Source organism: Hydra vulgaris, chromosome 01 (assembly GCF_038396675.1).
Source record: "Hydra vulgaris chromosome 01, alternate assembly HydraT2T_AEP".
In the NCBI taxonomy this organism is placed as follows: Eukaryota; Metazoa; Cnidaria; class Hydrozoa; order Anthoathecata; family Hydridae; genus Hydra; species Hydra vulgaris.
The window spans coordinates 31,722,677-31,736,208 of record NC_088920.1 but is presented as its reverse complement, the minus strand read 5'-3'; the positions used below and the strand labels follow the sequence as shown (position 1 = coordinate 31,736,208).

Here is a 13,532-nt window from a genome sequence, read left to right as displayed (position 1 = left end):
TTTAGTACTTTAACTAAGAATCTTTTCAGTTTTGTCAATGCTATTAAAAACTAGTTAAATAATTTTATTATAAAAACTGTAAAAATAGCCCTATTCATTTGAACGATTGGGTGACTCATGTATATAATCGGATAAACTTTTGGGAATAGAGTATTGGGCCAGTATAATTGTGGAAACTGGGGACAATTATCACCACGGGTAGAATATTTAAAAAAATAGTTTTTTTAAATCTGAAAAACATTGAAATATGTCCTTTTTGTTTATTAAAATTATTAAAAATCAAATACTAGATATAAACATTAAAACTACATATGTACCACTAAGCCAAGCTACTTACTTCATTAAAAAAAAGTTTGTAAAGTTTCTAAATAACAACTTTAATAAACGCAATCATCGGTGTTTTAGTGGCATTTTGAGTGGACTACTGCAGTTTTGCTCATCGGCGTTTTAGTGGATTAGTGGCAGTCTTCAATCGTATTTTGACTGCTGTTTCTAAATTGAACCCACGCGAGTTTTCCTGCCAGATATTTTGTGTAGGTTCTAGTTAATCCTCGTGCAGCATAAACTGTTTAAGTCCACTATAATTCCGCTATAGAATGTTTGCTGGAAAGTTTCAAATTATTTTAAGATTATTATTTATTGCAAAAAAAGACACAAGAAAATAAAAAAAAAACAAGACCTACATTTAAATTAAATAACTCGCCGTTATAAAAAGCCTAATAAGTATCAGTCAAACAGTTATATTATAATATATCAAAATTTTTTATAATAGATATGGCATATATATAGCAATTTTCTTCTAAATTTACTACCTGGTTTTTTCCTTCCTACACTGGTAAACAAACCGTTTACTTAGTAGCATAAACAAGTTGAAAATTAAATGCATAAATAAAAAAATCATCATTTCTAATATAATTTATGTAAGAATATGTAGCGGACAGTATTTATTTTAAGGTAAATAGCAGACAATGTTTTCATTTAAAGCAAATAATTTCGAAAGCCACGATAGATAAGATAGTAATGCTCAATTTCTTCCAACGTAAGTTTTTTCGTTTCCGGTACAATATAATAAACAAACAGAATACTAATGAAGGATACACTACTTGTAAACCAAAGAGAGCCATTTTCAAAAACCAGCCATAGGAAAAGCCTTTCCATAGGAATAAACAACAGCCAAATAAATGATCTAACAATACCACCAAGAAGTCCTCGAGCACGAGGCGGAAAAATCTCAGACGCTATAATCCAAGGTAATGAACCCCAAATAGTGATAAATATTATCGCATATATGATAAGGTAGGCTACCCACATTTTATCATTTGCCTTCTTGAGATCGGATAAAACTGCAAAGCCGATGCTACAAAAAAGCAAAATAGCACTTCCAAAAAGAAGAAGATATCTGCGATAGAATCGTTCAACTATAAAGCATCCCACTAATGATAGTACCAATTGTAATAAAAAGCAAATTATAATAGTATATAATTCCTTAAAATGCATTAGAAGATGAGATAAATAATTAATGTATCCAATAAGAGTGAACTGATGAATTAAAAATAATAAACTTCCAATTGCGAGAGGTCGAAACAATCCTGGTGAACGAAAATCGTTAACAGATGCAATATGCTGGTGAGCTAAAATAAAAGCATTTATGTAAAATATATATATATATATATATATATATATATATATATATAAATATATATATATATATATATATATATATATATATATATATATATATATATACATATATATATATATATATATATAATTATCAGGACCGACGACACTGGGAGATCAGGGGGAACTAAGCCCCCTTTTTTTTATAGAAACTTTTTTTTTTAGAAAGCTCTTACACATTTGCCTCTTACTTTAAAACCCTTGTCGTTGGCGCTAAATAATCTTTTTTTTTTTTGCGTTATAAATTAATGAACATTTTCTCAGAAATAATAAAATTGTTGTTATTTTCAAAAATGGTTTCCTTCAAGCCGATATTTTAAAATTAGTATATAAGTAATGTTTGTAGGCAGCAGCATTATGACTTTCTAAAGCCTTAAATTTTGTCAAACATTATGGGACTTACTAAAATTTTTGGAACGTTCTCGACGTTTTTAGAAATCACTTAAACTTTTTGGAGTTTTCTGAACTCTTCAGAAAGTTTTTGAAACTATTAAGGTTTAGACTATATAAGCTGCCTGATTAAGCATCAGTAATAATTATAAATAAGTCTTTGTTTGTCAGATGGTAATCAAATAAAATAGAAGCACATATATTTATTATTATTGCCTTTCAAATATTGTGTTCAAGTATTATCGTTAACCATTATGCTTGTAAAAATAAAACGCTTATACTAGTAAAAGAAACTTGACAAAAAAAACCTTAAAAAAAAAGTTTCTTACGATTTTATGAGTCACATAAGAAAAGAAAAACTGTTCCGCTAGAAAATCAATAACTGCAGGATAAAACGAGGATACTACTCAAAATCCAAAACATAGGTCGGTCTCTTTATGGGTGAATCCATCGAAGGGAGAAGAGAACGCATGAATGAAATTCAGAAAGTAGTAACAAGTTTATGGCAAAGTGAAAAAAACTTTTTGCATTAACCAATTCAAGTCCTACTGAAAAAAGTAGATCAAGTGCTGAAGAGGTGCGATAAGTGTGTAAAACAAAGTAAATACGATCCATCGAATAAAGTTTTTGATATTACAAAAAAAAAGGGGTGCATGGCTCTGCAGTGAAGACAAAAGATTGCATCATCTTCAGATTGAAAGCAAAAGACAGGTTGGGTATACAATTGAAAGCCTGCTAGTTTGAAAGCTATTCCCATTTAAATAAAAGAAAAAGAAACTTGAAACCTGCTCCAACAACAGTAAGAGCAACAAAGTAAACTTTTGAACCCGAAACTGAGACAAAATGTCAAGTGTCTAAAGATTCAGAAGAAATTTCCATAAGTACCAGCAAGAGCTACATCAAAACTAAAACTGCAACCAAACTAGTAACATCCTTAAAGTTATCAATCAGCAAAGCGGCAACGTTTTATTGACAGTTTTCTCAAGATAGGATCAACATTAAGACACTTTCACAATCTGGTATATTTGGATCAGCTATTAGATCAGCTGTAAAACTTAAAGAAGAAATAAGGAAAACACTACATTTAAAAAACTGGTCACTGCACATTGATGGTAAACGTAGTTATCATCCCGAATATCAAGTATTGAAAAATAAACAAATAGCTGCTAAGTTACAAAAACAAAATCCACTAGACGAAAAAACTGACACTGTTGTTAAAGCTATAAAAGCTATTCCCGATGAGTACAATTTATGGAGTATAAAGATGATTGCAGCGGACACTATCGATGTAGACACTGAAAGAAAGAATGGATTGCGAGTCAGTTATAGAAACGTGTTAACTAAATTAAACTGGAAAAACCGCAAACCATTGGTTGTCAACTTAATACTCTTAACCGAGTCCTTTACGTAGCAATTGATGGAAGATTTTGGAGAAAAAATATGTTGCATCATATTAAATAAGCATTTATCCTAAAAATTGTAAAGAACTATGTAAAGCTCAGGAAGGATTTCAAGAATAATAATAAAGTAGTTACTGATAAACCAAGATGGCGTAATGCTAAATTTCTATTTCAGTTTATTTTAGGTTTATTAAAGAATCTGGAATATTTGATAAATTGAAGTTTTAAAAAATAACTGAATTAAATTTTGGAAGATTCAATTCACGAACAGTACTAGCTCTATTTGTATTTATTCTTCTACCAGGGAAAAGTTACTTGCTACTTAAGGTTTGTAGATTCAACTCTTACAGACGGCTGGACCATTTGTTTATTAACCGAATGTACAGCGTAAATGATTGTCGAAAGCTATTTAGTGGCTAGCACGGTCGCGAAAAAGCGTTAAACTCAGTGAAAAAGACTTAGAATCATTTTTTTAAATATGCTGTAGGTTTTTGCACTTGTAAAATTGTACCTAAAGTTTGTAATTTTATGTTTATTTGTTATTTTCAATGCTTTAATAATTAACTGTTAAATGCATAAAAACTTCATAGCAACTCTCTAATTAAATAAAAAAAATAGAATTAAAAAATAACACATACGAATGTATAGTAAATTCAATAATTTGGTTTGTTGGTGATCTTTTTCATCAAAAAGTTCGAATTAATGTATTTTCATTATTTTTGCAGAAATACATTTGGATTTTTTGATCCAGGAACATGTTTTGAGCCAGGAACATTTTTTGACCCAGAAACTGTCACATAAGTTGATATATTATTTTGGTATTATTCTATTAACATTAAAATAATAATATTTTAAATAACAAATACTTTTGCTGTTCCGATGTTGGGCCATCATTGAATTGCGAATGAAGGACCGTTTTACAACCCATAAGAAAAAAGCTAGGGCACAAGCTAGACATGCTAGCGCTGTGCCAGCATTCTTTGCTAATGTTAGGAAAACTGCGGTCTGATAAAGTCTTATTTGATTGGCTAAAGTTTCAGGAACATCAGAAGTTAAGGTTAAACCTTGGTTTAAAAGACATTCTTTCAGGTGATCAAAAAGTGGATGAAAATCACCGAAAGAAAAAAATACTTAAACAAATAAAAACGTTTTATTATAATATATTACAACACTATTTATAATGTTTTTGTATTTATAATTTCTTTATTTATGAACACGTTTTTGCTTGGCAATAAATATAAGAAACACTGATTGAATTTTGTTGATTTAAATAAGAAACAAATTTGAAAAATACTTATTTGATCAATTTATTTAGAACATGCGACATGATCTACGTATCCTATACAAAAGAATGCTATATAAAAAACACGATTTTGTGTAGGTTATGTGAATTTTTTTTATTGGTAAAAAGTAATGGGTTTGTGCTGGTATGCAATCACGAGTAATTATTGATGACAATTACGAGTAAAAATTGATGACAGACCAGTATTGGTAAATAATAATAGGCCAGTACCAGCAAAGAGTTTCGGGCCAGAACTAGCCCATTGACAGTTTCATTAATGGCCGTCATCATTTGCCGTAATTTCGCAGCCGTTGCAAGCAAATTTGAGCTAGTATTAGGCCGCTAGCGGGTGGCAGTCTGGGCCGCTGGCATGAAGCTGTCTTATTACGTTACTAAATAAGGTCAGCAATAAACTATATACTTTCTTTAGGAAAAATAACCTCACAACGTTGTGATTTTAACAATGCCGATGATTCGGTTATTTCTCTTCAAAACGTTTTATTATTTTCCAACAACGTATATACATCGACTGAAGTTTATAGCATAGACAAAAAGTCGTAAAGATTTTTACTTTTTCTGTTTTCTTTCCTGGAAATCCCTACGATAATTTTCTTCATATATTATTTTTAAGAGTGTGGCATTTAGTTTATCCTTAAATGACTTAAAAACCCCCAATAAACTTATTTATGTAGTGTTAAAATTAGTTTCAATACTAAACTTATTTCTTTAACAATAAAAACAATAAATTGTTTTTATTATTATTTCTATAATAATAAAAACAAATAACTGTGATTATTAAAAATTAGTCACATAAATGCTGATGAAAATTAACACTTTTCATTATTCAATGTAATAGCAATTATTCTGAATAGACTATTAAATTTAACTTTAACTCAAAATCTTCTGACGTATTACATTCTGATTGCACTGAGCCAGTGATTAAGTTAATAATTTTAGTGAGGAAGCGCGCATATAAATATATATATATATATATATATTTATATATATATATATATATATACATGTATATATATATATACATATATATACATATATATATATATATATATATATATATATATATATATATATATATATATGTATATATATATATATATATATATATATATTACATATATATATATTATATATATATATATATATATATATATATATATATGTATATATATATATATATATACATATATACATATTTATAAATATATATATATATATATATATATATATATATATATATATATATATATATATATATATATATATATATATATATATATATATATGTATATATATTTCAATAAATTAACAACACTTTTTAAATGTTTGTTATACATGTTTTGAACTTCATAGTTCAACATCAGTAAAATTTACAAAAATCATTAAAATACCGCTTTACAAGGGATACTAATAAATTAGTTTATTATAAACATCTATTATAAAGTTCATTACAAACATCTTTTAAAAAATTTATTACGAAGGTGGCGCATTTCGTTATTGTACTTTATTGGTCTTTTCAAGCCTTTTTAATGAATTTTATAATAAAATTATTACTTTGTATCCCTTAGAAAAACGGTTTTTTAATGATTTTTGTAAATTTTACTGATGATGAACTATGTAGTTTGAAACATGTTTAACAAATGTCTTAAAAGTGTTATTATTTTATTCAAATATTTGTTTCAGTTGTGCTTAACAGATCATTTGTATATATATATATATATATATATATATATATATATATATATATATATATATATATATATATATATATATATATATATATATATATATACATATATATATATATATATATATATATATATATATATATATATATATATATGTATATACATATATATATATATATATATAAACATATATATATATATATATAAATATGTATATATATATATATGTTTATATATATATGTATATATACATATATATGTATATATATGTATATATATATATATATATATATATATATATATATATATATATATATATATATATGTATATGTATATATATATATATATATATATATATATATATATATGTATATATATATATATATATATATATATATGTATATATATATATATATACATACATTTATATATACATATATATATACATATACATATATATAAATATATATATATATATACATATACATATATATAAATATATATATATATATATATATATATATATTCTATATATATATATATATATATATATATATATATATATATATCTGAGTGTGTGTGTATAAAATGTAACATAAAGTAACATATGAATCTCAAAATTATTTATGCAATTTATATTAAAGTTTAACCTAAATTTATTTCAATATTATTGCATTCATCTTCTGCATTTGATTCAATACCAAGAAGCCACAACTGATTTTTAAATGCTTTATCTCGTTGATTATTAGCTAAAAGCCATCTTGGCGTTTCCGGCATTAAAATTATTAGAAAGCTTAAGAGAACTATAACTAACCCAACTAAAGCGGAATAATGATATTTTACGTTCCAATCATATATTTCTGCAGTCAAGGAGTATAAAAATATTCCAAAAACTATTGCATGGTTAGTTATGGTGCCCATTATCCCTCGTATACGTGCTGATGATACCTCAGCAATATAAACCTACAAAAATAAACGTATTTGTCAACATATATATTATTGCAGACTAATGTCACTTATATACGAGAATAAGCACTTTAGATTTTTTTAGTTGTGCTTGAAAATTGAATAATTAAAAACCAAAAAAGCTATTGGTATGATTTTCTTTATATTCATTAGTTCAGAGTTGAGGCAAAGGCAAAGTAATTAAAGTGAAAGAGGTATTAATTTAAATGGCAGAGGTGTTATTTTAGCAATGAAAAGGAAATTAAAAAAAGTAAATAAGGAAATGAAAAAATAAAAAACTAGAATAAAAAGAAGTTTATGTAAAAAGAAGGTGAAACAATGCAAACAAATGAAAGATAAAAAAAATAAAGAAAAAAAGAAACAAATAAATTACAAGTTAGTACAAGTTAAAAGAAGAAATAAAAAGAATGGTGATATTATTTCGACCAGATGGACGAATAACCTCTATGGATATTTGTCCAATCAGATTAGGTTGGGGCTTAAAAAGTTTTGCATTGCATAAAATTTTAATTTAAGGAGAAGTTGTAATATAAAATATAAATTATATATTTAATTTTTTTTTTACTGAGATACTATAATGAAATTCAACAAAGTTTAATCAATATTTTTATATTTTAAGATGCGTGTAAAATAAAAATAAAAATTTTTATTTTCATTGCATTTTTAAAAATGTGTGGATTTTTCAGCGTTCGTTAAAAACCAACCAAATCTAGAAGTTACATTACTAAAATTTATGGTCGCGGCACAAATTACACTGATTATATGAGAACTGGTGTCGGAACAGTGGAAGGAGGGGGCAATAGCTCCCATCCTCCTCCAAATTTCTCAAAGTATACTTTTTTTATATTTTAATTTTTTTTGAATGTAAAAAAAAGTCCCCCTCCCCACACCTACTTTCTTGACCTTCCTGCGGCACTATTAATGACTATAGTAGAAATTCAACTAATTCTGGTACAATGACTGCAAAAAAAATTTTTATATATATATTCATTTACTAAACCCTGACAATGAAAGTGAAAATACGTCAAACACCTATTGCGTTTAATACTGCACATCATTGTCATATTGCACACATCACGATTCCAAGCCAGAGTTACCATTTTACAAGTACTACTACTTACATCTCTCACACGGCAGGTAATGCTAAATGCAGGTAATGTTAAAGACGATATCAAAATAATATCAAAACTTGGGTGTCTAATTCTTTGATTATAAGTTTCTTTAAAACATTTAGGCCTAATTATAATTTTGCGAAGCAATACCACCAAAGCCGTTTTCTTGTCAGTCAAAAAACACAAGATGATCATTATCTTGTTTTTTTTCCGCAAGAACAGAATGGAATCAATCTTATTACGCTTTTTTTTTACCTTTAGGTCGTCCGCGTTGTTTAACATTTGTAGGTAAAACAAGTGTGTTTTAAAATACTAAGGTTTCGGAAGTTTCCGGATCATTTAGAATGTTGTTATGCATCTTTCTAAAAAGTTGTTTAGACGTCAAATAACTACAGCAGTTGATGAAACATAAAGTTGCCCAGAGTTATTGTAAGTTTCCTCCACTTTGTATTTATAAAACAAAGTAATATACAAATTAAAAAAATTTTCTTTTTCTGATGCAGCAACTACCATCAAGATATTATAACAGTCACTTAGTTTGTCAATATTTTTTGCAAGTCCAAAATTATAGAACTCATTCATATAATATACTCATATAATATTATTTTTATAATGTAAGTACTTTTTTATTGCGCAAAACAACAAAATAGTTCACAAAATTTCTCAAAAGTTATTATAGCAAATCTTTTAGAACATTTTTTTTTAGAAGTGACTATTTCTTTGACCATAACCTCTCCGAGGTTATGGTCAAAGGAATAGTCACTTCTAAAACAAAAATTTCGAAAAACGAAAATTTATTTAAAGCAACTTTATTTTTCTTCATATAGTACATTTTTATATTGTCGTATTTTTTTGTGAATGCATTAATGCTGTATATAATCTTTTTTTTACAATTTTCTTCGTCAGTTAGGTCATCTGATCCGTTTATTCTCTTTTTCTGTAGATTTGCATTTTATCATTGCTTGTGTTATTGTTTCAATATTAAATATGTTTTTTTTCCTGACTGTCTTTACTATTTCAGTTTTTTCACCTTTTTATTTTAAACATAATTTATGTTTACAACATTTAACAATTTTAATATATAGTAATAAAATTCTTAGTTTTTAGTAATATTTTGTTTTATTGTTTAAAACGACGCACAAAAAAAAAAAGAAATCAGCACGTGCATCTTCTGAAGATTTTGATTCATATATGCCATTTTGAAAGAAAACTGGATTGATTGGAAAACGCATGCAATTTCTGGGACAAAAAGTTTATTTTAAATTGTCAGTTAACGTATGGTCACATTTTACAAAACAGGTAACAAGGTGGTACACCTCAAATATTGCGTTAATATTTAAGTTAAGATTTTTGTTAAAAGAGCGATAAATCTGTTTGAATGGCAAAAAATAGGATAAGAGAAAATAAAAGAAAGAAAAGAGTCACCTAAAGCGTTTTTATAGCTTTATTTTTTTTCTTATAGTGCCTCAGGACAATGGTCCCCAAATAGGGTTTAACACCCAAATTTATTTGAATAATTGAGCAAATATGATAAGTAAGGAAGTTAAGAAAGTTTTACTTCGTATAATTAAAGTTACTTTAAAAAATGCTGTTACCATACTTATTTTTCTTAGGAGTGTTATTACCATTAGTTTTACTTGAATTTAGTTTTATAAATATTTTGTAAATGCTATTATTATATAATAATATTTACAACAATTAATATAATATTGTAACAACTAACTAAGCAAACATGTTTTAATTTAACGCAGTATATCACATAGTATATGAAATATATAATGTAAATTTTATTTATTATAAATGCATTATATTGATAATTATCAATAAATAGTGTGCAAAATTTATTAAATATTTTATCAATAAGTTACTAATAATAACTTTAATTATAAAAGTTTCTAAAATGTAGTTAATACTAATAATAATAATTGTAATACTATAGTGTTTTGATAAAGGCAGGAGTGATATCGTAGTAGTCTTATGACATTATTATTTTTTTTTTATATCTATATTTATGTGTGAGAGTTACATTTTATAAACTTTTATATCAGATTTAAAATCAAATATTTAACTTACTTCTAGCTAGTTTATGATAAACAAACTGGAAGTTTAGGTTAATGAGTAGTATTAGCTTAAAGAGTAGCATTAGTTGAAATGTTATTATTATTAAAATAATAACTATTAATAATAATGCTTATACTTATTTTGTATATTATTTTATTTATGCTTGGAGCTTTGTTCATTTATTTTGATTTATTTATCTAGCAACTATATTTATGCTTGGAGCTTTATTTATTTATACATGCTTGGAGTTTAAAGAACATTTTTGTTATAAAATTTCAAAGACTTGAAGGTTTTAATTTGTGTTTATTACATAATTATTAAACAAATATATTAAAAAAAAAAGATTCTTTTTTATTTATTTATTTCATTGGTTTTAGTTTATCCCTTATTTTATTTTAGTTTGCCTACTGTTGAAATATCGTTTTAATTTAGTAAACTTCCATAAATTTAAATTTACTTTATTAATCATTTGTGAACAGTTATGGAAAAACTTGAATTCAACTCAATTAAGGTAGATTTAGTTTTATTTTCAACTCACATTGAAAAATACAATTAAACTTTTAAACAATATCTTATTGCTGTGTGTGGCACTAAACAAATAAACATTTCAATGTTGTATATGCGGTTTTGTGTCACTAATTGAATGGTTTATTATAGAGTAGTAACAAGCAGTAATAATCAAAAGTAATAATCAAAAATAATTTTAATCAAAAATAGTAACAAGTAGTATTATTAAAAAGCAGTTTTCAATTGCTTTTTATTATTATTGTTGAAGTTCAAAAATGAATACTGATTTTATGTTATTATAAAACTATTTTATCATTCCTTTAATTGTTTCAGATTGTTATTTTGTTTTCATCATTGTTATTTGTACCATTAATATTATTAGCTGGTATTTACTTAAACTATTCAAAAATGACCTTCATTTTTAGATTTTTTGTCAAAATATAAAATTTGGTTGACTAAAGTCAACCAAATCACGTGTTTTGACATAAAAATCTGAAATCTTTGGTTAACAAAAGTCAACCAGTTTATTTAATACAATTTTTAAAAAACTTACTTTTGTTTCTTAAAATAAAATGGATAAAGTGAATAATGAAAAAGAAGAACGAGAGTTAATAATTACTCAACTAAAGGGGTTTAACCCAACAGTTGCACTCCCAATGAAAATAGATTTATCAGATGAAAATCAAATGAGTAAAACCTTTCTTTTAATATCTAAGTAATTAATATATGTTTCAATTGTAAATAAATTGTTAAATGAGTTAAACCATATGTTTTGGAAAGGGCTTTTATTTTTATTTTATTTTTTTTTGTCAATATCTTCTTTTAGCAGATGTCCAATAGAAAAAATAGTGTAAAAAGTAACATTTTATTAATTAAAAGCAGTTAAAACAAAAAGAAAAACTCCATTTCTTTTTTAAGATGTTTGTTTAAAACTTAGTTTTTTGTAGTTCTACTACAGTCCCTCAAGTAATTGCTAAAAAGCACACCCTAAAAGTTTCAAGTTTTCAATTTCAATTTCATGTTTTGTACAAGTTCCAAAAATAGGATTCTGTATAAAACACATTTAAAAAACCTATATTAGTAATATGTTGCAAAAGTTAATAAGGTATTGAATAAAATAAAATAAAGGTTGCAAAAACTAATTAAATACTGAATATAGGCAGTACCCTATTAACTATTATACACACTAAGCACGTGCTTAGGGCATTGCATGGAAAGGGGCACCACGAAGAGCTTTTACAAATTTTTTTCAATTACTAAGTTACTACAATTGCAGTAATGATACTAAATTACATGCAACTGCCTTAGCAACGGGTTGTTTATGTCAGAAAATAAATGCTTTAGAGTTTTGCACCATATAGACTGGAATCAGCTATTGATAACTATTTCTTTCAGCAACTGTTTCATGTTTATTAAACTGAGTAAACCATGATTTCTCAGAACAATTATTATATTTAGATTTGTAACTTATAGAAAAACTATAATCCTCGTGGTCTACCTTATTTGCTAGCCTCGTTCATCAGTGTATTTTTTTAAGGTAAAAAGAAAATATGATTCAAATCTAAGAAGGAAATCAGGTTGTAGCAGAATGTTAAAAAATATATATATAAGGGGAAATCAGTTTCTTACAGTATCATCAGTATGCAATACAAATATTTTGACTTCATAATTGGAAATCACTAATTTTACTGAAACAAAGTTTAAAATCTTGACGTCAACATCTTCAAAAAAAAGTAGCACAATGCCGTATTAATAGTAATGTACAAATTAATAATTCAAATGAACTACCTTCACGTTTTTTATTTACTTAAACAGACATTTCAAAATCAATTATGATTTTAATTGAACATGTCCACAATGCCATGATAATTCAATTGAAATCTCAACTGATTTATCAAAAAAGAAAGGATTGGCTAATTTTTTAACATTTTTTTGTATAACACCTCTTTGCGATTGGAAACAGTCTTTTTATTCCAGCAAAGATGTTGAAAAGCAAGATTCAGAAATGTCATCATTTGAAATAAATTATAGAACTGTTGTTGCTATGAGAGAGATAGAAAAAGGTCATTCTGCTTTAGAAAAATTTTGTGGTCTAATTAACTTACCTCCTCCTATAAACGTAAAATCATTTAATGGTACTCAAGGTAAAGTTCATATCGCATGCCGAAGAGTAGCTGATGTAAAAATGAAAAATGTAGCAAATGAATTTCGTATCTTAACATACTGATACAACAAAATGATTATAATATTAATACATTAGCTGGTTTACCTGTTTCCAATGTTGAAGTTATGTTTTGATGTTGTTATTTGAAAGCATTGCCCTTCATCTTATGAAGCAGGAGTGTTTTAGGTTAAAGTTTTTTGTTGTTTTTTTAAAAATTTCAATTTAATGATATTGTAGTTATATTGTGTCATAATATTAAATAT

General features: G+C 25.9%; 1 protein-coding gene across 2 annotated transcripts in view; it reads right to left on the bottom strand.

Moving 5' to 3' along the window:
- Positions 1-231: 231 nt before the first annotated feature.
- LOC136075286 (solute carrier family 2, facilitated glucose transporter member 8-like) overlaps positions 232-13,532 on the bottom strand; it is a 48,954-nt gene continuing 35,653 nt past the window's right edge. The window contains exons 3-5 of one of the 2 annotated variants that reach the window (XR_010635805.1): positions 7,110-7,422; positions 813-1,631; positions 232-603 (exon numbers count right to left, since the gene is read on the bottom strand). Coding sequence is in view for 1 of the 2 variants with exons in the window: in XM_065787910.1 (XP_065643982.1) it covers positions 979-1,631; positions 7,110-7,422 (966 nt within the window). In the remaining variant the exon portion in view is untranslated. Of the gene's footprint in view, positions 604-812; positions 1,632-7,109; positions 7,423-13,532 lie in introns of those variants that run through there. The other variant, XM_065787910.1, reaches the window with a different exon arrangement.